This window comes from Nannospalax galili, unplaced genomic scaffold (genome assembly GCF_000622305.1).
Source record: "Nannospalax galili isolate Female #2095 unplaced genomic scaffold, S.galili_v1.0 scaffold1007, whole genome shotgun sequence".
Classification (NCBI taxonomy): domain Eukaryota; kingdom Metazoa; phylum Chordata; class Mammalia; order Rodentia; family Spalacidae; genus Nannospalax; species Nannospalax galili.
Window position 1 is genome coordinate 1,034,423 of NW_008355473.1, and position 25,741 is coordinate 1,060,163.

Genomic DNA, 25,741 nt, shown 5'->3' on the forward strand with positions numbered 1-25,741 from the left:
TTCTACATTTTTCTTCAAAGCCATTGAGTTTCCTTAAGCAAATTTCCTTAAATTCTCAGAGACTTCGCAAAATTTCTCTTATAGTGATCAATCACCCTTTAGATGAGGGGATGGCTTCCTGAAAGCTCTTGGTGTCTGACATGTGATAACATCTGAGCATCAAAGGATGAGCTATTTGTTCCTGCTTCCCAATGTGTAATGTGTTTGGATTTATAGAAGTTGTAACAGGCTGCTTATTTTTCTCTGATTTCTATGTTTACATCAACAGTTTCATCACCTGACAATGCTCTGGTGAAGAGGGGCCAAGTGTAGACTTTCCTTATGAAAGTATTAAACTTATGTGCCCTTAATGCTGTAAATTTTTGCATAATATACAAAGCTCAGCTACACACAGCTATACAGCTGTACGTATTTCTATTTACAGATACACAGAGCATTAAATGTACTAAAATCCTTTTAAAATGGTTGCCTAAGAAATGGTCATTTAAAGGACTCTAACATAAACCAATATTAAATAAGTCTTCACTTTGTTAAAACAGTTTCCTAAGTGTGAAATGTAAACATAACAATGTTTTAAAATTTTCTTTTAATTTTTAAATTGCATTTCTGTGTATTTCATACAGAACATTTAATCAATCTTAATCATCTTTATACCCTCTTCCCCACTGGCACCCTCCCATAGGCCCTCCCCTGGATTTCAAATATTCTGACAATTAAAACATAGCAATTTTTAATAAAACATAAACTCTTGTCTTTAAGTGAATTACACGATATCACTAAGAGCAAAACAATGCCCTTAAAGTTTTGATGTTTTCGATGAATAAGGTTCTAGTTTTACATTAGTGACTTTATTTAAGAACAATAACATTTTAAAAATAAGTAAATATTATTAGTCTCAAACAGCAGACTTTTTTTAAATAATTGGGAGTAGGACACTTTAGCCTTGGTCTGAAGACATAAAATTTCTCCAGATAAGTATAGAAAGATAAAATAGCCAATCTCAGAAAGTAGAAAAACACGATTTCCGTCATTTGGGGGTCCTCGCCTAGGATGTGCACATGTACATGTGTAAACAAACACATGGGTGGGTGTACTGTAACATTTAGAAAGGAGAAAGGAAAAGGCAACTGAAACGTGTGATTTTTGGCAGGCCTCCTGCTCCTGCCCCAGATCTCTGGACTAGGTAGGGAGTCCTACTATACCCAGACAAGGTGAATTCTCCAACTTTGTTTGTTTGTTTGACCCTCCAAAGGCTGTCCCTACCCCCATCTTGTCTTTGGCACCCCCGCTGATCTTCCTCCCACAGACTTAGCTACTAGCCAGACCAGCCTACTACCCTGTAAGAACCCGAGGTACACACCAACTAGCTTTTCATACCTGAGCAAGAATCAACCAAGATACATCAACAATATAAACAGAACCAAAATTCAATTCAACAAAAGCAGAATAGAATTTCCTATTGGACACAGCCAACAGAAGGCATTAATATGACCAAAAGACAACACAAAATACTAATAGTATGAAAAACCAAGGTAATATGTCCCCAACAAAATCCACCAGTCCTACAGAAATGTACTACAATGTGAATCACCCTGAGGAAGCCCACAACACAGAATCTAAAAGAATACTCCCGAAGATGATTAAAGACCTTAAAGAACATACAGACAACTTGAACTCAAAGAGGAACGGTGTAAACTTGTGATGGAAGCTCAAGAAAATGCAAATGTGTGGCAGAATGAAGCACCCAAAACAACTCAGAACCTGAAGAATAAATTAAAAAGCAATAGAAATATTGAAGTAAACCAAAACCGAAATGAGGATGGAATTGAAAAAGTCAATTCGAAAGAACAGGAAATGGCACTAGGAAACACACAAGTGTTGCAGTTTTACTATCTGGCAAAATAGACTTCCAATCAAAAATAGTAAGAGATAAAGAGGGCCACTTCATTTTAGTCACAGGAGCAATTGACCAAGAACACATTACAACTGTGATCATATATGAACCAAACTCTGGTGCACTCAATTTCCTAAAAACAGCACCACAGGACTATAAAACACAGATTAACTCCAACTCAGTGATAGTTGATGACTTCAATACCCACTATCTCCCATAGACTGAACAACTGGACAAAGAATAAACAGAGAGACATCCGAGTTAAATAGCATCTTACATCAACTGGCTCTAACAGACATCTACTGAATGTTCCACTGAAGCACCAAAGCGTGCCCTTCCTATTGAACAGCCCATGGAAGGCTTTCTAAAATTTGCCACATATGGAGCTCCAAACAAACCTCAACAAATACAAAAATTGAAGCAATTCCGTGCATTCTCTCATACCACAACTCAACAGCCCTTAAAATTAACAGGAAAAGAAGCTCTAGTAAGTACATGAACTCATGGGGATTAAACACACTCCTGAATGGTGAATGGGTCAAAAAAAATTAAGAAAGAAATTAAAGTGTTCCTGGAACTAAATGAAAATGATAAAGCAGCACAACAAAACCTCTGAGACCCTTTAAAAATATTCCCTAAGATGGAATTTTATAGCTCTAAGTGCCACATTACAAAAATCAGAAAGAGCACACTGGCCAGTATAACTCAAGATTCTGGAAGGACAAGAACAAACCAAATCCAAAACTAGCAGATGAGAAGAAATAACAAAAATCAGAGTAGACATTAATGAAGTAGAAACAAAGAAAACAATAAAAGAATCAATGAATTTAAGAGTTGGTTCTTTGAAAAGTTAAACAAGATAGACAGATACTTAGACTAGTTAAACAAAAGAAAGAAAGAACAAATACAAATTAACAAAATCAGAGATGAAAGGGGAAACATCACAACAGACATTTAAAAAATCCAGAACATTATAAAGGAATACTGTAAAAACCTTTGCTCTATTAAATTTGAAATGAAAAGAAGTGCATAGATTTCTAAATTCATGGAAACCACCAAAGCAAAATCAAGAAGACACAAAAGCTTAAACAGATCCATAATGAATAAGGAAATTGAAAAAGGAAATTAAATAAGGAAATTAAAATAGCAATATAAAACCTTCCAACTGAAAAAAATCCTTGTCCCAGATGGATTAAGAGCAAAATTCTACCAGACATTCAAAGAAGATCTACAATCAATACTTAAATTATTCAAAAAGAGAAATAAAGGAAGAACTTCCAAACTCCTATGAAGCCAGTCTCACCGTGACATCAAACCCAGGTAAGGATACAACAGAAAAGAAAACTATTGGGCCACATCTTTAATGAACATAGATGCAAAAATCCTCAACGAAATACTCACAAACCAAGTACAGACACACGTCAGAAAGATCACCTACCATAATCAAGTGAGCCTTATTCCAGAGGTAGAGGGATGGTTCAATATACATTAGTTAACAAAAGTAATAAATCATATAAATGGATTTAAAGACAAAAAGCACATGGTCATTTCAATAGACGCAAAAAAGGCTTTGACAAAAATCCAACATGCATTCATGTTAAATGTCCTAGAGTGAATTGGACCGGAAGAACCATACCTTAACATAGTTAAAGCTGTGTGCAACAAACCCACAGGAAACATCATTCTAAATGGAAAAAACAAAACAAAACAAAACTGGAAGCTTTCCCATTAACATCAAGAACCAGGCAAGGCTGCCCATTGCCCCCTCTCCTCTTCAACATAGTGCTTGAAACTTTTGCTAGAGCAGTAAGGCAAGAGCAGGAAATTAAAGGAGTATTAACTGGAAAATTTGAAAAAAAAGAAGGGTCAAATTAGCCTATTTGTAGATAGTATGACATTATACATAAGGTATCTCAAAAATTCCACCAGAAATTGCTAGAAATTATTAGTACTTTCAGCAAAGTGGCAGGTTACAAAATCAGTTTACAAAATCAATAGCTTTTCTATATACCAATAACAAGCAATTAGAAAAAAAGCATTCATGGTAACCCTCCCATTACAGTAACCTCAAAAAATATCTAGGAACAAACCTAACCAAAAACATTAAATATCTCTACAATGACAATTTTAAATCTTTGAAAAAAGAGACAAATGGAAAGACCTCCAGTGCTCATGTATTGGTAAAATTAATATTGTGAAAATGACCTTCCTACCAAAGGCAATTTATAGTTTCAATGTAAGCCAATCAAAATCCCCATGACATTCTTCACAGAACTAGAAAAATGCTCACGGACCATTGTAGAAGAGGGGATGGGAAGACTACAAGAGCCAGAGGTTGTAGATGACCATAAGGAAACAGAGTTTTCCAGACAGTTGGGAAGTCACTCATGTAAACTTACAGCAATGGTGACAACATACAACAAGACACATGCAAGTGCAAACAAGACAAAAATATAGAAATGGGGAAATGGGTAAAAGCCCCACCATTAGCTGAGAAGCTATTGGTAACCAGTAACTACTGGGAGAGGGAGAGTTGGTTTTCTTTATGAGAGTGACATTAGATAGATTAACCCAGGCTCCAGGGAATGGACTCACACCGAAGGACATTTGGGGACCAAAACTTGACTTGATAAACCTTAATACATATGACAGAATACATGAAATCTGGTGGTGGGGCTATAAGAGGGGTGCAGATAGGGAAAGTAGTTTAATATCATCAAAATATATTGTATGAAATCTGCAAAACTTTGATAGTTCAAAAAGACTATGAAATAATTCAACTACAGTTTTCTTTAATATGTAAATTTATTGCTCTACATAATATAAAATGTGGGTTTTAAAAACAAAAAGAAAGATGTAACAGTATCAATTATCTTTTAAAATATTTTATTTATTACTTTTATTCTATTTGTATGAGTGTATTGTCTGCGTGTATGTATGTAGATGCGCCCATGCCATGCAATGCCCACAGAGGTCAGAATAGGGCATCAGATGCCTCTGGAACTGGGGTTACAGATGGTTGTTAACTGTCATGTGAGTGCAGGGAACTGAATTTGGGTCCTCTGTAAGAGCAGCCAGTGCTCTTAACCACTGAACTATCTCTCTAGCCCAACAGTGTGTTATTAATAAATGGTATACTTAAGTTTCAAAATACCAGATGACAGACAGCCATTGATGGTGCAGATTGCCCTACATTTTCCCCAAGTCTCCAACATATAGTATATAGAGCACAAAAATTAGTTTTTAAACAACTTCTGATAGAACAAGTGCTCTTAACTACTGAGTCATCTCTCCAATCACTGTATTTCAATTTCTAGGTGAATTTTTCATCCATGATAGTGACTTTCTACCTATGTCCTGAATTAACATCCTTGTGTCTTTGATATTTTTTCTGTGTTGTGATTTGTGCATTGAAATTAGGCAGCTCCATCATATATAGCCTGTTTCGTGGCTTTATTCCATTGAAAGTTCTGGTGCAAGATCCCCTTTTGTGCTGAAGGATGTTTGTGTTCATAAGACTGTGTTTATGCTGTTTCCCTATGTCCTAGGACTATATAAGTTTTCAGAGATGATTTCTCACTTAGTTCACGGGAAGTTGCAGGCTTTGGGTTTGGTAATATTAAAAAAAAATCAGCCTCTTTTTCTGTTCCTAGCTGAGAGTCTTAATTGTTCTGCCAATCTTAAATGTTATTTATGTTATCAATATTTTTAAAAGATATATAGGGTCAAAGCCCAGGTCTATTTTACACTATTGTATTTTCTACAAGTTCAAATTTTTTAGGTCTTATGTTCTATACGTCCATCGTCCTGATGAATTACATGTTTTGTGACACATCAGTGATATAACTAAGGATGTAAAAAGAAAAAGAAAGTATGTAAAAAAGAAAAAGAAAGTTTTTTTATGATCACCTCTGCTTTTCCATCGTTGTAAGAACATAAAGTATGCAATCTCCTTCTCACTGTAAAATAGGAACTCTGACTTATTTTTTGACATTCTTGGTCTTGTTCTGTTACATCAAAAGAAATAAAAGCTTTAGGAACAAATGACATCTGTTGTCCAGCAGAGGGAGGGAACCACTCTAACAGAAAATAGGCTTCCAGTTTCCAAGGCTCCAGGGCTCCAGGTAGTAAGCTATTATAGAATTTGACACCTTATTTTCTTTTATGTGGGGAATTTGATTTAAACTTGTGTGCTCATGTGTGTGTGTGCGTGCACGTGTGTGTAGGTCATGACAGTAGAGAGCAGACTTAGAGAAAGAAGAGATCTAAAGGGACCTGGGATAATGGAATTATGTGTGAACTAAAACAAATGAGAGGACTGGTTGGGAGTATTAAGAGGATTAGCAAGAAGGCACAAGCAAAGGAGGACTGGGGAGAGGGGCCGATAAGGAAATGTATCGTGGTATACATCTATGAGAATGCCATTATGAAACCCATCATTTAAAAATAATTCTAAAAAGATATTGTAGACATGGGCTGGAGAGATGGCTCAGTGGTTAGGAGCACTGGCTGTTCTTGCAGAGGACCTGGATAATGGAATTATGTGTGAACTAAAACAAATGAGAGGACTGGTTGGGAGTATTAAGAGGATTAGCAAGAAGGCACAAGCAAAGGAGGACTGGGGAGAGGGGCCGATAAGGAAATGTATCGTGGTATACATCTATGAGAATGCCATTATGAAACCCATCATTTAAAAATAATTCTAAAAAGATATTGTAGACATGGGCTGGAGAGATGGCTCAGTGGTTAGGAGCACTGGCTGTTCTTGCAGAGGACCTGCTTTCGATTCCCAGCACCCACATGGCGGCTGACAGCCATCTGTAACTCCATTCCAGGTGAATCTGACTCCCTCTTCTGACCTCTGCAGCCACTGCATAACACCGGTGCACTGACATACATGCAGGCAGCACACTCATACACATACAAAGGAAAGATTTTGTAGACCTTAGGCAGAATAGAACCCTCAACAAACAGGTAAATTAGAACACAATGTCATATATGTTGTTGTTTGTAACATGTCAGAAGGGGAAAGAGTTCAGTTTCTCCCTCAAGAAGGTTAAACACACAGGTACAACAGGGGCTTGGCTTGAGTTTTTTCTTTCGCAGGCATTTTGGCAAGTGCCTGAAAAGTGAATGGATAAATTGTTGGACAGGGGATTCGACTTCAGTGCAGTGTAGCTGGTGTTTTTGTTGGAACATTCCATCTCTAATCCCGGGTTCTTCAGGGTAGTGAGTTATCTGACAGCGGAGGTGTGCTCCAACTGAGGTGTGCAGGCAGCCACACTTGACAAGAATTTTGTAAAGGTAAATGAGGCCTCAAAAGGGACCGAAAAAAGTGTAAAACCGCTTCCAAACACAAGAGGCAGAATTCAAGGAAACGGGCCCAGCGGTGCTGAGTATCCAAATCTCAGAACTGGGAAGTTTAGAGGCTTTAACTTACTGTAAAAATCCACACCCCAGTTACCCCCTTCTGCATCACGTTGAGCCAGCTCCTGGGCCTGGCCTTGGGCCTCCACCGGCTTCCGCCTACTGCCTCCCTCCCAATCATGGACCCCCACAAAGTGAATGAGCTTTGAGCATTTGGAAAGATATGTAGGGAGGATCCCAGCGTCTTGCACACTGACGAAATGCATTTCCGGAGGGAGTGGGTGGAGCGTATTGGGGGGGGGGGTAAAGTACCACCTGCCACTCACAAAAATAATTAAACAAAAACTAATTAAACAAGAAGAAACATAATAAGAGAGAGGAAAACATAAAGACAGGCAAACTTCAGTTGAGGAAAGTGATATGGAAATTGACAACGAAGGTATAATTGAATCACAATGCCCCTCAAGAAATCGGAGATGACGGAGGAGATGACGGAGGAGATGACGGATCAAGGAAATGAAAAGCAAGAGGCCTCCATTGAAGCCCTAAACCATGGTGTGTTCAGAAAGCCATAGACTTATTCACAGACTTCATCAAGCTAAATCCTGGCTTGGCCGTTCTGTACACCAAGAGAGCCACCATCTTCCTCAAATTACGGATGGCGATGCTGCTATTCGAGATTGTGACAGCGTCATCAAATAAACCTTGGTTCAACTCAGTCTCACAAGTGGGGAGGGAAAGCAAACAGACTTGTGGACCATTTGGAAGAAGCAGCCCATGATCTTGCCATTGACTGTTAACTGGATTATGATGAGGATGCTGGTGCAACACTGAATATTCAACCCAGGCCTCCTAAAATTGCTGAATATCAGAGAAAGTATGAGCAAAAACAGGAGGAGTGAGAGATAAAATAGAAAGGGTCCAGACGCTAAAGAAGAGCGTGAGGGAGTCCAGAGGGAGAAGAGGCCAGACAATCAGAGCTCAGAGGGAGAAGAGGCCAGAGGATCAGAGCCCAGAGGGAGAAGAGGCCTGACAATCAGAGCCCAGAGGGGGAAGGGGCTTGACAATCAGAGCCTGGAGGGAGAAGAGGCCAGACAATCAGAGCTCAGAGGGAGAAGAGGCCAGAGGATCAGAGCCCAGAGGGAGAAGAGGCCAGAGGATTTGTAGCTGTTTGCCTCTTTCCCAGGTGGTTGTCCTGGGGGAATGCCTGGTAATTTTCCTGGAGGAGTACTTGGAATGGAAGGGGGCATGCTAGGAATGGCAGGAATACCTGGACTCAGTGACATTCTCAGTGATCCAGAGGTTCTTGCAGCCATGCCAGATCCAGAGTTATGGTGGGCTTCCAGGATATGGTGCAAAACCTGGGTAATATGTCAAAATATCAGAGCAACCTGAAGGTTATGAATCTCATCAGTAGGTTGTCAGCCAAATTTGGAGGTCAAGGACAATGTCCACTGGAATGAAACGCAGCCTAGATCACTACTGGATGTAGCAATAATACAAACCCAGCACCTCTGACCTTCTCATCAGGAGAGTTGGGGTGCTTTGAAGATAATCTTTACCCTTCTGTACCAAACACAACTGAAGCATTTTGCAATGGTTTGCCATTAGAGTATTCCTTCAGACAATGTTTTCCTTGAAAACTTTCAACACTTTTTCAACTTTAAAAGCAGAAGTGTGTTATTAATTTTTATGTTTCCTTTGCTAATCCTTTTGGGGTTTTCCTTTGAATTACTGGGCAGGGAAGATGAGAATGGATGACTTACTGCTCTCAAGTGAAATAAATTAGTGGGAAAAAACTCATTTAAGTTTATTCAGCTTGAGTTGGATGTATAGTTACTAAAGCTTTTTGATTTGTCTTTTCAAAATGTTTTATTTCAAAATGATCTATTTCATTAAAGTTATTGGGACCACTGGTATTTCAGTCTGGCTTGGATAGAGACTGGCTGTGCCTGGCAGACCAGTGGCAGTCTTACTGAATCTCTCTGGACAGAAGCCCTTGAGCAGATTATGGTTAAACCTCACACTGTGATGAAGAGTGATTTTTTTTTAATATTGCAGTGGAGTTGCATTACCTAGCTCTGTTATTGTTCAGTATTTCAAATGAATGTTTCATATCATTTCCACATAGAGGAAATAAGGGAGTATTTTTCTTATATTTCTGTCAAAAATTATCTTTCCTATTAGCAAATAACCCTATTTGCTTTCAGCTTGTCATATTCCTGCCCTTTAATCTTCTTGAGTTCAAAGAGTCTCATTTTCCTCCAATATCATCACTGCTGTCATCATTCATAGCATAATTGTGGACACATTTATTGATAGGTTTAATTTAACATGTAGCCCATACGATATCTGTAGGGTAATACCCATAACAGCTGTGGCCTCTTACTTGGCCATGGGGTTGCTTATTTAAATGTTCAACTTTCACTCTCATGAACTCATGTCATATCAGAAGACTGGAAGGAGGTATTGGATTCCCTTTGGTAGTAGGTATACTTAAGAAATTGTAAAAAAGGAAAAATTTCAATTAGAGTTTATCTTGTATACATCTTTATATTTTGAAGATTTAAATTATTTGATATTAACTGTGTGATCTAATATGGATTATAAAATAGCTGAGAGCTGTGTTATTCATTTTTGGAGTTGCTGATAATATGTTGTCCTTCTCTGTGGGGTCTCTCCCTTCCCTCATGCGTTCGTTGTTGGCCACCGGTCCACGAGGACAAAGGAAGCAGAAGTGACGAATGGGGTCAGGGACAGCCAGTGAGCACTGACAGAAGAAAGCCCTTCCGGGGGGGCAGGTTCAGTGATACAAACAGCTCCAGACACAGTGAAACAGCTCTGTTTATTCAGTGGGGGTTAGGGAAAATACAGAGTGGAGGCAGCAGCCAATGCTTCAGCTGATAGGTGCTCATAGTATGCTTTATTTACATGTGGCAGGAGATCCTATCATCCGACTATGGGGCAATGCCTAATTATCATATAAAAAAACCTGGGGGTAGTTTTTACTCCAGGTAACTATGCCAAAGGTCATGTTCCAAACAAGGTCAGACATCCATGCTTGGTGGCACTTTCCAGGTAAGTCAGGCAGAGAGCTGGAGGCCCCCTGCTGAGAAGGGGAGTCCTTCCATATAGCTCTGAGCCCCTTAGAGCTATCCGGACATGGAGGACTACAAACAACCCTAGCAGCAGGGTCCCCCAACACTTCTCAGCTCTTAAATGCTGCAACCACACCTCCAATTCTTATTCTTTCCTTCCTTCCCCTGCAAGGATGAAGAAAATGATAAAATCCGTGGAGTACATACCTAAATCTTTTAAAAACATTTATCATGTATACTTGGATTTGAACTTGCCAAATGGTGTTTGTTCATGTGTGTTCTTAAAGTTTCCAGGATGTGCTGTGCTTTACTTAAGAAGATCAGTTTCTTTTGGACTCTGATTATATGTGACCTAATTATATTCTAACGTTGCAAATATTACCATAAATGGGTAAAGTTGCTCTTCTGAAAATATGCCCTGTGCTTTTAGATTTCTAAGTTCCACAAACAGTAAAAAAAATAGTCTTCATTTTCAGAGACTCAGTATCGTTTCTTTAAAAAAAAAAATCCACAGCTCTTCCTGGGGATGCCAGAACAAAGCTTTCTCTGCCTAAAGGTGCTTACCTGCTAGTCTCTGCCTTTGGGAAGCTCACAGGGCACTGATGCCAGAGCACAACAGGGAGACATCTGTTATATAAGAAGTTGTGTTAGTTTCTGGACCTCTGTAATCTGAGAGTTGGGCAGTGCCTGTTCAAATAAGAGAGAGTAAGCTCTAGGTGGGTGTGGCTTAAAGGACCCAATAGACATCAGAAAGCTCTTGGTAAGGATTTTTCATTGTGTTGGCTTATGTAAATGGCTCTGTGGGCAGGGCTTCAAGGGTGGGCCTACAGCACTGGAGCAGGATAAATCCATGCCCTTTAAGTGGCAGACACTGCACTGGACCCTAGAGCAACTGTCCTTCTACAATGTGGCTCTGTGCTTTGGCACTGATTTCTTTTTCTGCCTCTGTGACTTTGGGTGAGTCCTTCTGGGATATTAATATTTGGATGCACATTTGGAATTCTTTGTCCTGTTCAAAGGTAAGTTGCAAACCAGATTCAGTTTCTAGAGATGTTTGCAGTTGCAAAGCAGACCCAGTTTCTAGAGGTGACTTGGACAGAATGCAGGGGTGATTCTTAGCTTAGGTCTCTGGACCTGTGTATTCTTGAGGAAGGAAATTAATTTTGCAGGACCAGCACCTTCCTCTTGGGCTGCATGAGGGAGAAATGGGTGTATGTGTCCAGAATACTTAGGACGGTAGTTGGTCTCGAGGAGATACAGCGAAGGAGCTGATTCAAAGTAGAATATATTAGCAGAAAATTTGACATGTAAGATCATACAAAGGGCTGTGGCTATTTGTTACTCAGAGTTCCCAAGGAAAGGGAGTCCAACAGTGGGGTGGAGCAGAAAGGGAGGAAACATTTGGGGTCAGTCAGGAGCTGAGGTTCTACCAAGGAAAGATGGTGGAGAGTTCCTTTGTCATGGTTTACCCTAGAGAGAGGAGGAAAAGGAAAGTAATGTAGGCTTGGCTACTTGGGGTTATTTCAGGGGCTTTGGGGTAAACTGGGCTGTGCCCAGTTTTCTAGTGCCTGACTGTGTGCAATCAAGACAGGTTAGTAGTGGCCTAGGTTATGAGACTCAGATAAGCAAGTAGTTGTGGTGTGGATTCTGGAGTGTTTGGACCCTGGAAGTGACAGCACCCCCTGAATCAACAGAGCCTCAAGGGTCAAATCTGCAGTTACAGAAAGCAGGTCTAGGGTAAGTACAGGGGTATAGCTTTGGCACGCATCTGTACCACTGTATGGAAGGAGATAGAGGCTCCCAGGAGAATGTACTCACCCAAGGCCAGCTGTAAATCATGTAGCCGTGCCCAGGTATATTTCTAGCTCCAGAATATATAGCAGTGCTTCACCATTAGGTACATGGCTGCATTGCCACTTTTAGCTTTTATCTCCTCTCTGGCTGTGTGTCACTATGAGAATCCTGGAAGACAGTATAAGGTTGCATAAGAAAGGGCTCTAATTTCTGTGCTGCTGGCTACCCTGGCAATGGCTACCTCATTTCCATCTTTAGGGAGTTCTTTCAGGCTGGTGGTATTACCTGCTTCCACATCTATAATATGGCCTTGAAAATCCCAACCTAGTAAGGCTGTTTCTGAGGAATAGTATTAAAAATTAGAATGTACATCTTTCATACAGTAGGTGGTCAATATGTGCCCATTCTCTATTACATAATTGGCAGCTGCATCCCTGTTTATACCTGTCATCCCATATATCCACTTTTCTAGCCAGAGTAATCTAACATCCTTCCAGTTCGGCTGGGTAGAAAATCATCATCATCATCATGAAGTTAACATTAGCCATGCCCAATACTTTCTGCTCAGACATTACCCTCTTCCTCAGGACTCAAGCCAGCACCCTTCCCTTCTCCCTTCTGTGGTGCTGTGCCATTCCTTCTACCACCATTCTGTCCTTACTCATAACATCAACTATCCCCATGTTTTAGCTTCAGATCTCTCCCCTCCTTCACGCCCCCCATGGTACATACATTCATGGTCTGTACCCTCCCTTTTAGGTGGTTAGTTCTACTTGCCCATCACTGACCTCCTTCTAGTATAGAAATGCCTGTGCCTGGTGGTGTCTTCCTACCAAGAAATCTCCCAAGTGCACCTGGCTCCTAGGAAAATAGCAACACATATCTGTTCTTCAGTCTTGTTCTTCCGTGGCCCCCATATCTAGTCAGGGGTCATGTCTGCCTTTAATTTCTTCATGTACATCTCCATAGCTGCATAACTGTTCCCCCTAATTATAAAAGAATCTATTCTAGTATAGATCCTTTGAATTCACACACACACAATAAAACAAAGCTACCACCATCCATAGACATTTTGGTATGCATGCTTTTCTTGGAAGAGATCTCAGTGGCCTGGTAATCTCAAAGCAAGGGAAAGAAAGCACAGAATCTGCTCTTGATAAAGACATGGACATGGTTTTGTTACTTGGCCTTCCATAGAGTTTTCAGTGTCATTGGTTAGTCTTAATATGCAGATGCTCCACAAATTATGGTGATAACTTTGCTAGTAAACCATGATCCTGAAGGCAAAATATAATAAATCAAAACATCCTAAATTGGAAACCCACAGCAGGTTGAATGAGACCAAGTGACAAGTTACAGGGAGCATAAAGACGATTGGTACATAGAGGCCTGATGCCTAGCCTCTGTCCCCCTGGATGATCCTGCTCAGAGCCAAGAGAATATTATAGACCTTTTTTGTGGTCTTGATTCCAGAATTGTTTTTCCTACTTGTTGTCCATTAAATAAATCCTAATCCCTTGGCCAGAAATTCAGTGTCTTTCCTGACACGCACCTGCTTATCGAAAAATTGTTGTCCAGTCCCCTTGGCCTGCAGCTGGCAGTATCCATATTCCATTCACCCTTCCCAGAAAGGCTCTGTGTTACCCTGTGTCTAGGCCTCTGCACTTATGCTCATTCTTATTTAATTACCCTCACCTTTTACCCTCTCTTAGTCACTCCTCCCTCTGCTACAACTTTGAGGTCCTCCATGAAGGCATCAGTCAGAAGACCTTACTCTTTCCAACTACTCTAGCTCATTCCTGTCCATCCCCAAGATACGTCATTTTTTTAACCAAAATTAGATCAAGTAATTACATGGTCTTTTCCCTAAAAGGTCAGCCTGCAAAGCTAGGGTCCAGCTCTGTTCACCTTCTCATACAGATGCACCTCAGTACTAAGAGCTTTATAGACAGATGTTTGCATGGGTTTCTAAGAGGAAAATGAAAACTCTCATTCATTTTCAATAGTTTCTTTCAACAACTTTGGACGGTTGCTTTTGTAGCTCCAATTCCCATTTACTCCTTCCATCATTCCTTTGAGTCAGGAAGAACAAAATTTTACTCACCCTCCTTTTCCATGAGAAGAAACCGAGGCCTAGAGGATTGAGGTAACTTATTCAAAGTCACATGCCTAGAAAGTGGGAAAACTCACTAGGAATTCAAGTCTAACCTTTCCCCTCTGATGTGTCCTCCCGTTCTCTTGTTCAGCAGGGCACCCGTCCTCACCACCTGTGGTGAACACTGTGCATGGCAAAGTCCTGGGGAAGTATGTCAGCTTAGAAGGATTCACACAGCCTGTGGCCGTTTTTCTGGGCGTCCCCTTTGCCAAGCCTCCTCTTGGATCTCTGAGGTTTGCTCCACCACAGCCTGCAGAGCCATGGAGTTTCGTGAAGGATGCCACTTCCTACCCTCCTATGTAAGACACTGATGTCTTATTTGGGGACATTGTACTTGGAAATATACCATTGTCTTCCTGGCTAGCTAACTGTCCTTGGTTCACTTTTCTAATATTTTTGTCTCATATTTTCATTTATGAAGTAGAGATAATGATGGATGTTTGGGGCTAATGTAAGTTTTAAATGACTTCATGCACAAGCAGTAAGTATTTGTACTCTGGAAGGATCAGTCACTGCTATCAACTCTACTTTGCATTGGGCCCCTTATCAGGGCAGCCAACTGTGATTTTGGGGATAGGAGGATGGTAGAACCTTGGCAGGCAAGGGCAGCAAGGCTCTTAGGGACAGGACTTACCTTACCTGGACCTGTTCAATAGGGGCTCAGTATAGGAAAGAAATTCACCCATTACCCAGCATGTTCTGGTTAAAACATAACTAAGATGTAACTTTCCTAAGCTTACTGATAAAATACAAGTCCTGACCTGTACAAGGTACATGTTTTTCATTGGCGGCAGTTCCCCTGGTTGATGGAAGTCTCCCAAGGACTAGCGTGTCCATCTGATGGAGAAGAATGGTCACAATGCAGCATACTGTACAAAGCCCAGCAAAGGGCAGGGCCCTGTCCAGACAGTGCAGAAAATGTCATGGAAGGCAGGCCAACATATGAGGACCTCTTCTGTACCCAGAACATCCCAAAGGCTCTAGGAAGGGAAGGGAAGCAGTGCCAAGTCATTCTCCCTCTGAGGAGTTGGAAGGCTCTAGAGAATCCCCAGGTTCCCTCCAAGAACCACAGAGACCCTCTCATGTGTTAATAGCTCCACCATTTGCAGGCTTAAACCTTCCAGGGGAAAGCTGAGTCTTAGCAACATGTCCAGCTTAGTCCTGTTGGAACCTCAGCTGTTCCGTCTCACTTTGCAGGTGTTCCCAAGACCCAGAGACAGCACAGAGACTCTCAAAGCTCTTTACTAACAGAAAAGAGACTGTTCCTCTCAAGTTTTCTGAAGACTGTCTCTACCTAAATATTTATACTCCTGCTGACTTGAAGAAGAACAGTCGGTTGCCGGTAAGCAGAGGGAACACTGGTCCAGACTCTTGAGTTCATTCTGTGCATCTGGGAGGGAATAAAGACAGCTGGGGAAGGAAGACACAGTCAGGGATAGACTGGAGGTCTTGTGTCTGGGGTGTACTTTTCCAACTTCCCTCACACTAAGGACAATACCGACTGGTCATAATTACTAGGGTAAGAATCTGACCTACAGACATATTTTTCTACTCTCAAGTACTTATTATCTTAGAGAAATGAGAACTGATATTTATATAAAATGCTGTAGAAAAATTTATAGCTGTGTTATTTGTAATTGTCAAAACCTGAACACACCCCCAATGCTTTTTAGTGGCCAAATGCATAAACTGTGAGACATCCAATTAATAAAATCCTGCTTAACAATAAAAAGGTTGAGCTACAGATGCTATGAATGTATTGTACTCAGTAGAAAGAAGCCAAATTCAGAAGATTACACTCTATGATTGAAATTAAACGACATCTGGACAAGGCAAAACTCTAAGGACAAAGCTTACATCACTAGTTGCCAGGACTATGATCTGGGAAGGGCCTGACCACAAAGAGGTAGTTCTTGGGGTAATGAAATGATTCAGTATTGTTTGTCCCCTTCCCACCCTTTGGGGGACTGGCCCTCAGTCTCCTGGCTCTGATGTTGGTTAATAAAACCAACCTGACACAGTTCAATTTGAATTTGGCATAGTTTATATGACATTTGGGAGAGGGTCACTTATGAAGAAAAGGCTTCTCATGACCCATGCACCACTGAAGCCCATGTGTAGTCTCCATCAGCTTTCGAATGCTGCACCCATGTGCCATCTCACCCCATGTTCTGAGCACCTCATCTTGCCCTGTGGAGCCTGTGAGAAGGGCAGGGTGTCCATGCATTTCCCCCGGCTGTTCTCCCCCCAACTCCCAATGTTCATCACTCCCCAGCTGCGTGCCTCGCTCCTGGAGTTGCAATATGGCCGCAGCTCTGCCCTTTTTCCCAGGGTACCCTGCTTCACCATGCTTTTTGGAGGAATGAGTATTTTTGGGCTATATGTGTCCTGACTGAGAGCATAATTTTTAATAAACATAAGTTGAGAAGAAACAGAAAATCAAACCTCCATGTGATTCTTTACATAAGGAAAAACTGGGGCTCTGGTAGGGAAATCTAGGCAGTGAGTAGGCAGGACAGTATGTGTCTTTTAAAAATAGCTTTTTAAAAATTGAATTTTTGTGATATTCATACAATATAGCTTGATCATATTTAGATCTCCCCGCTATCTGCACCCCATCTTCCCTCTACACAACTTTATGTACTATTTGTGAGTCAAATGTGGGCCCCCAAATGCCCTTCAGAGTGGGTCTTTTGATCTTTAAACTTGTTTTCTTTGATATGGACTAGGAAAAGCAGCTACAATATCACCTTTCTATCTACAGTACCTTGATAACATTCATTGGCCTGTGACAAAGGTGTGAGGGGAGGAGGCTGGGCCAATCTCAGAAGCACTTTCTTTTGCCTTTTGTCACTAGTCCTGGATTTTATTGTAGGTCACTTCGATCCGTAATTGCTTTTGGCACAGGCTGTTGATTAAGTGAGACAGCCTTTCCCATATAAATGAAGAGTCAGTGATGGGGCAGGGTGCCATTTGTAGGCTAGGAATTGGGAAGGGGCTGCAGGGAAAGAGCCAATCCTGAGGTATAACAGCTCAGATGTTAGCAGGCTGCCAGTGTGCCAGGAGCACCATTGTAGCATGGAGCCCAGGAGTAGGGGAAGAACATTTAAACTTGGAACCAGTACTGGGCCCTATACATGCTTCTTAGCATACAAGGAGGAGGGGGGCAAAGGTTCATTCACCTGATCTCTGACTTCTTTATCCATCTGTTATGCAATTAGTGCACCTGCCCCATATACACAGTCAGACTTGGAGTCTGGTAAAAGAGGAATGAAAGTTCTTAAAGAACTTTGCCATGTGGTTTGCACAGGCATATCACAACCTCCTCAGCATGTCACTGTCCAATAGCCCTTGCACTCAGTTTTCACTCTAGATGACTTCAAACTAAGTGACCACTGGAGATGACAGGAGACCTGTGTGTGGATGAGACAGGGTCTCTGGCTGCCTAGAGGCAGGAAGTCCTTCATTTTTGGACACAAGTCACAGAGCCACAGGTCTGTGTTTAAATTCTGGATCTACCTTTGACTCTTGTTCGACATCTGACTCACTGTGCTATGGCCACAGGCTGCAGGGATTGGGAGTTTAACACAAGGTTTTGGGATCAGATGGTCTGGTCAGTCCCTGCCCCTACCTCTCATTAGCTGTACTAGTAAGGTTTTTGTTACTGTGATAAAACACTGACCACAAAAACTTGGAGAGGAAAGGGTTTATTTCACCTTGTAGCTTACAGTCCATCATGGAGAGGAGCCAGGCAGCAACTCAGGGAAGGAACCTGCAGATAGGAGCTGAAGCACTGACCATGGAGGAACTGCTTGTTCAAGGGCTTGCTCCTCTGACCAGTGTTCAACTGTTTTCTTACAAAACCCAGGGCCACCTGCCCAGAAGTGGCACTACCCACACTGTGCTGGGCCCTCCCATGTCACTCAGCAACCAAGATAATGCCTCACCCAGTAGATGAACACACTCTGAAGGGTATTTGGGAACAGAAATTTAACTCTATACACCTTAATAATAATAATAATAATACAATTATATTAATGTGCATGAAATTGAGTAGGAGGTAGTAAGGCGGTAGATAGGGGAGGGGAATCTAAATATAATCAAAACGTATTTTATGAAATTCACAAACTATCGCTTTAAAAAGTGATTTAGAGTATACTTTTTAAAAAAGAAAATGCCTCACAGACATGCCTAAAGGTCAATCTGATAGAGGAAATTCCCCAGCTGAGATCCCTGCTTTCCAGGCGTGCCCAGTTGACAATTGAAACTGTCTAGTTGAAACCTGAAGCTATCTAGCAAAGTAGCCCTGGCTGGCCTGGAACTCATTATGTAGACCAGGGTGCCCTTGAACTCCCGAGGCTCTATCTGCCTCTTCATCTCAAGAGCTGGGATTAAAGGCGTCCACCGCCATGCCTCACTACGGCAGTGGCCTTAGTTTCTAACCTGGCACGTGGAGCAGTGTTCTTCCCTATGTCATGGAGAGATTATTCTGCTTAAAAAATTCTTCCTTCATAGAACACGTTCTGTTATTTTTATTTTTCAACACAATTGTATTTTACACACTCTCAGTTCTTCTCTGTTCTGCATGTTCTCCAAATTAAAAAAAAAAACATGAATTGCAAATTATTCCATCTACTCACCCTCAAGTCTTATTGAGTCCTTGGTACACAGTAGGTTCTGAGATAACATTATCCAAATGACTGAGGAAATCATGGAGGAAGTAGAAGTGAGCTGGGCTTAGTTGGGTAGTGGGATTTAGGTGTGCTGAGGAGGCATTTCAGGAAGGGGCACCATCAGGGTTGTGTTTTCCTCCTCAAAGAATCACAAAGAAGTTTAGTTTATCACTGCAGAGTTACTGGTATTAGCTGTAGGACAATATACTGCCTGGATCTTGCTTATGTTTAGTTGTTTGACTGGTCCAGGAATGAGGTCATGGGATTATGGGCGGAACATGACATCCTCAGCCTCTACTGTTCCCATGTCAATTTTCTGAATTTGAAGTCATTGCCTAAGACCACACCATTGTGAGTGGGTGCCTGACCTCATTGGAAATCATCAAAGGATGTCAGAAATGAGTACAAAGACAGGGGCATTGAGTGTGTCATTTTACGCCTGATCTGGGAGACAGATTGTGTGTTGGAGTCTTGCTGGGCACTGGTGTGGTTTGGCTGATGTCCTTCTTGAATCATAAACTAGACATTGGTGACTTGGCCAGAGGCTCTCCACTGTCTTTATAATTCTGATACCTGTGAATACATGTGACTTGTGTGGTTGTGTTCTTGTTCAGGTGATGGTATGGATCCACGGAGGTGGACTGGTGATAGATGGGGCATCAACCTATGATGGACTGCCTCTCTCTGTCCATGAAAATGTGGTGGTGGTGGTCATTCAGTACCGCCTAGGCATCTGGGGATTCTTCAGGTAAGATTTTGGACATTGTCCTCCGAATGTTAGTTTCTGTATAGGTCTTTTTTTTCTGTTAAAATAACAGAAGGCTTGAGGCTGTGTGATTATATAGAATTCAAACTTACTCAGCTTAGAGTTTGAGCTGCTAAAAGCCCAAGGTTGTATGGATTCATCAGATGAGCCATTGGTGAGAGACTTTACCTGAACATTGTGCTGAAACAGAAAAGGGATCTGACCATGCGGAGGCAGATCAGGTGCCAGTGATGGGGGTGGGGGTGGGGACAGTCTCCCTCTTAAAAACTCAGGGTAATTCCTTCCCAGGATTCATCCCCAGTGTCCTAATAATCTCTCACCAAGTCTCACAGTTTCCAGGTCTTATCACTGCCAAATAATGCCACAACAGAACCCAAGACTCTGCAACTGAACTCTTGGTGGGAAAACCATATATGAACCCTAGCAATCAGTGCTGCCCTAGTCAAAGCCCCATGTGTCTAACAAGGTTATTGTTAAAACCAGTTATTATTGTAAGTCTGTTATTTTACTTCTATAGCTATTCCGCACAGATTGCTCTGTACTCGGTGAGACATATAAATCCTGTCAGTCCTCTGTACAATGCTTCCATGCTATTTACAATGATAGAAGTCCTTGCCAAGACCCACAGTACCTGCTCCACCTGTGTCTCATGGTAGCTACACTCATACTTCTGTTTCTATGGCCACGGGGCCTTTGTACATATTGCTTCTCCCAACAGCAACTCGTTCTTTGGATGCTTCCAAGACCCACGTCCTAGTTTGCTTTCTGCTGATATGATGAAATACTGACCACAAGCAACTTGGGGGAAGAAAGTTTATTTGGCTTATACTTTGAGGCCACAGTCCATCGTTGAGGGAAGTCAGGGAAGGAGCTCAAGCAAGAGCTGAAGAAGAGATCATGGAGAACTCTGTTTACTGGCTTTTCCCCTGGATTATACTGGGCTAACTTTCTTATACAGCCCAGATCATCTGACTAGGGATGTTGCCATCCACAGTGAGCTGGGTCCTTCTTCACCAATCATCAATCAAGACAATCTTTTACAGACATGGCCAAAGGCCAGTAAAACAACTCAAGTTTTGTCAAGTTGGTAATAAAAACCAATCAGTACAACCCACATGCCCGTTTTATGCAGATCTCCAACAAATGGCGCTGCCTTAATGATATCTCCCTTTGTTATGCAGTCTCAAATACCACCTTATAGTTCCACTTCTACTCCTTTTTTACTCAATTTTCTTTTTCTAGTAGCTGATATTATACAGCCATTTCATCTGCTTGTTTGTGAACTGCAGTAGGATCTAGGTATACTCAAATCAAAGATTTCATCTATTTTGCTCTTAGATGAGCTCTAAATTTTGTTTCAAGACAGAGCCTCCTGGTAACCCTAATTGGCCTGGAACTCACTATGTAGATACCAGGATCTTGCCTCTGCCTCCCGAGTACTGAGACTAAAGGCATGTGCCACCACACCTGGCTGAGGTCAAACTTTTAGATCCCAGTTGGATGCTTAGTAGATCTTGGTACATAGTTTCTAGAAGATAGATGTAGAGGCCAGCACAGAACATTGCCATAGGGATGAGTAAAGACAGGTCAGAGATGCAGAACCCAGAGTTATTTCAGAAGGCTAACTGAGCGCCTCAGTATTTTTCTGGCCTTGAAAAGACAGTCACAATAACTCTGCCCCCATCTGCTGTTGTCTTACAGCACAGGAGATGAACACAGTAGGGGGAACTGGGGTCACTTGGACCAGATTGCTGCACTGCTCTGGGTCCAAGACAACATTGCAAACTTTGGAGGGGACCCAGGATCTGTGACCATCTTTGGAGAGTCAGCAGGAGGTGCAAGTGTCTCTGTTCTTGTAAGTAATCTTGGCATTAAACCCCTTGTCTATGCCTGATGTGGCTACTGATGGGAGCTCTTGGAGACCAGGAAACCCAGCCATAGGCACCTATGCTTTCGAGGCCTGAATTCAGGTCAGCTGTACTCATTGTTCAATGTCAGATGGTAGAGGGCTAAGGAACAAACTTTGCTTGGCTCTTAGGAAATGCAGAACTTTTCCAATGTATCTTGGGCAATAACAAACATCAACTGTAGACTGCATCATGTCAGTCTTCCTCTTCTTAGTTATATGAATTATCTTTTTCATTGATAATCAGATGAACATTAGAATTGATTTCTCTTGAGAACTAGTTTTGGGTATAAACTCCAAATAGGAAACTTGGAAGAGCAAGAGTTGGATTCTGTGTAATTGTTTGGTTCCTGACTAGATCTACCCATTGAGGGGATTAAACACTCAGAATAGGCAGGGTTGTCCACAGAGGAAGACCGATGGCTTTTCCATGCCCAAGAGAGAAGGCTACAGTCTCTGGGACTGAGTGACAAGGTGGGCTGAAGGGCACATATGTGAGAAACCAAGATGGAAACTGGAATGAAGAGCAATATAACAGGGGATGTGGATCACAGGTGCACTGTGGGATAGGAAATGCCTTTGTGGTATGGAGAATATGACAGGAGGACACTGAGGGAAGCCATGGAGGACAGTGGTGGCTGTTGGAACCTCTCCAGCTTCTTCAGAGTTGAGCAGAGGATTAGCCCCATCACTGCATTGTTCAAACATGCATTGATTTAAATACTTTGATTTCAAAGGAAATGTTCATATTTTTTAAAAGTAGAGATAAAGCATCACATGTTTTCTTTCATGTATGGATATTACTTTTGAATCTTCAGATATATGTGTTTCATTTGGAATATTCATAGAGTTCAGGAAACTAGAAAGGGGCCATGGGGAAGGGAAGTCTAAGAGGAGTGAGATAGAATACAGTGATACGAAGGATAAAAGGGGAGTAATAGAGTAGGAAGAATTAAATGGTGTGGGGGATAGGTGAGCAGTGTAGGAGGAATATGGGGTCCCATAGTTCCCCAAGCATTATGGGTTATTATCATTATCCTTGATCACTCTCCAGAACTTGAATGTAAGACCCTATTGCTGAAGACAACACATACATGAGTCATAAGATGTGGAGAAACCAAGCAGGTGCTAACCTGGAAGTTTCATCCTTATTAGTTAGCTTTCATAGTGCTAGAAGGTGCTGTGTACTATGTGAATTACAGTAATGACCTGCCTGTCAAGAGATGCCCCCTAGTGCAATAGTGGCACAAATGTTATGGGAGTAACCAACCTCCTTCTAGTTGGATTTATGACCCACTCCATGAGATGGAATCCATACCTGGCACCATTATTGGGACCAAGGACCTGTAGGGCATAGGTCCTAAGGAAGAATCTAATATTAATAATATACTAACTGGACATAGTATTAAAACAACTTATAATTACTTATTGCTATACCTCTAGATTAGTTCATATCTTAACTATCATCAGAGAAACTGCTTCTGTCAGTAAAGGGCAATTAGCATAGACACTCACAATTGGTCAAATTGTGGAGAATGAGAGACTTTAGAGTTCTCAGCATAAATGTGGCATCTGTATTGCATTGTTACTCCCATGACTCAGGGTTATTCTTGGAAGAGGGGTCAGAAAGACTGTAGGAGCAAGAGGTGGTAGATGATTTCGAGAAAACAGTATTTTCCAAATATCAGGGCAGTTACACATATGAACTTGCAACAATTATGATAGCATGCTCAACATGCTCAACAGCTAAGACATGCTCAAGGTCAGCGTCTCAGCATGGTGGGATTGATGGGTACTAGATCCCTTCCCTGGCTGAAGAACTATAGACATTTAATGGTTGCTGGGAGAGGAAGAGTTAATTTTCTTTGGGAGTGTTACCCTGGTGGGTTGCCTATGCTCTAGGGTAGATTCCACACTCAGGAGTGATTGGGCAACACAAATTTCACTTGATGGGAAAACAACAACAACAAATACAATTTGGGGTGTGTAAGGAGGTAGAGGTAAACTTTAAAGGAGTCAAGGAAGGGGAGAATATGATCAAAATTCATTGTATTAAATTCTGAAAAATCATAAAAGTAGTTTAAAAGTAGTGTTTTGCAGACACCTGGGAAGTTATTCATATGAACTCATAGAAAAGGTGACAGCATGCACAAGTACCATGTAAGCTCAAGCCAGAAAAAAAAATCACATCATAGACATGGGAAGTGGGTAAGAAACCCCTGTCCTACCTGAGGAAATATTGGAAAGTGATGGCTTCTAGGAAGGGGAGAGTCAGTCTCATTTAAGGGTCTAACTCTTGGTAGGTTAACTAGGCTCCAGTGGATGGATCCATACAGAAGAGCAGTTGGGGACACAATTTTGACTCTATACAATTATATATATATATATATATATATACACACACACACAAAAATCAAGGGGCTGAGGACATGGCTCAGCAGTTCAGAGAACTGATTGCACTTACAGAGGACATGGGTTCAATTCCCCACACAGTGAAATTGGGTGGGTTAGTAAGGGGGGTGCAGATCCCAGAGAGATTCAAAATTCAATCAAAATATATCATATGAAAATTCAATAAAAGTAAAAATTCAGAGATAAAGGAAAAATATAAATGAACCCCAAGAAACTAGGTATGATGGTACATACCTATAGTCCTAGCACTTGGGATGCTGCAGTTTGAAGGTCACATGATCAAGGCCAACCTGGGCTACAGAATTAATTCTAGCCCATTTTGGGCTATACAGCAAGACATTGCCTAAGAAAATTCCAAAATATAAGATAAAATAAATCCAAGGTAGAAAAAAAAAGTCACCTGCTATCTAATGATAATCACTGTGGTCATTCTGACATGTTTGACTCTGGTCTTTCCCACAGATTTATTTATATGTTGTCTATCTCTATAACCGTCACCTCTTCTTCTATCCATCTATTCAAAATTTCTCTCTATTTTATATTTAAATTATGTCTTATTTTATTTCAAAGTTTAAAAATCTGTCATTAAAACACTGCAAAAATATTTCCTTAATTAGCAACCAGTCTTCAGTAATATCATTTTAAATAATTGTATAGTATTCCATGGTAAGAAAGAACCATTGTTTATACACTCAATCTCATTGGGACCTTGGACTATACAATTTTTAACATTAGGAACATTAGGAACACACATCATTTTTAAAAAACGAATATGAGTGTGTTGCCTACATTTAAGTAGGTCCATGTGTCTTGCAAGGCCTGTTGAAATCAGAAGATGGTGGTGATGGACCCCGTGAAACTGAAGTTATGGATGATTGTTAGTTGCCATGTGGGTGCTGGAAACCGAACCTGGGTCCTCTGCAAGAGCAGCCAGTGCTATTAAACACTGAGCCATCTTTACAGCCTCAGGAACACATCATACTTATGAGCCTCAAGTATCACTTTCCTTCAGATAAATTCTGAAACAAAATTTCTCTTTAAGAATTGCCAAACTGTCTTTCAATCAAACTGTCTTGCTTATTGTCATAAGCACTTGCCATAAACTTTCTGTTTTCTTTTGAGCTCTATCTTCATCTTGCTAAGGGTCTTTTGGAGGTGGTTCCAGGGAGAGCCTTAGAGACATACTGGTGAGGACTTCTTCTGTCTATAGAGCACCAGAGTCTCCAGGTGCATGACCAGGAGAGAGTAGCAGGTGGAGGGAACACTAAAGGATAAGTGAGTCACTGACCTCTCCAATGAGCACAAACGCTCTTCTCTCCTCTCCCCTGCCAGGTATTGTCTCCTCTGGCCAAGAACCTCTTCCACAGAGCCATTTCTCAGAGCAGTGTCGTTCTTAATCCTTGTCTGTTTGGGAGAGATGTCAGGCCCATGGCTAAGGTAGGTGTTATGCTGGACAGCTCCTGTACCCTATCCTCTACTCTCCTGGGATCTTTAAGAATCTTTTTTGCTCTAATATTCAGTTGAGGTGTTCAAGACTTGTTTGGAACAAGAATGAGCAAACAGGAAGGGTTGTTTTAAATTCCAAATCTAATCCACATTATGCAAGTTCTGAAGGATCTTCATGTCAATCACATTATTCAGGCCACTTCCTGTGCATACCACATCTAATCATCGCC

At 41.3% G+C, this 25,741-nt stretch overlaps 1 protein-coding gene and 1 pseudogene across 1 annotated transcript in view; both read left to right on the top strand.

Moving 5' to 3' along the window:
- Positions 1 to 7,440: 7,440 nt before the first annotated feature.
- LOC103749870 lies at positions 7,441 to 8,724 on the top strand (annotated as a pseudogene).
- Positions 8,725 to 11,197: 2,473 nt separating this feature from the next.
- Positions 11,198 to 25,741, top strand: part of LOC103749871 (liver carboxylesterase 1) — a gene marked incomplete at its 3' end in the record, with an annotated part of 42,843 nt that continues 28,299 nt past the window's right edge. The window contains 6 exon segments of the mRNA XM_017803075.2: positions 11,198 to 11,316; positions 14,400 to 14,607; positions 15,506 to 15,650; positions 19,596 to 19,729; positions 21,449 to 21,602; positions 25,398 to 25,502. Of these exon segments, the coding sequence (XP_017658564.2) occupies positions 11,265 to 11,316; positions 14,400 to 14,607; positions 15,506 to 15,650; positions 19,596 to 19,729; positions 21,449 to 21,602; positions 25,398 to 25,502 (798 nt within the window).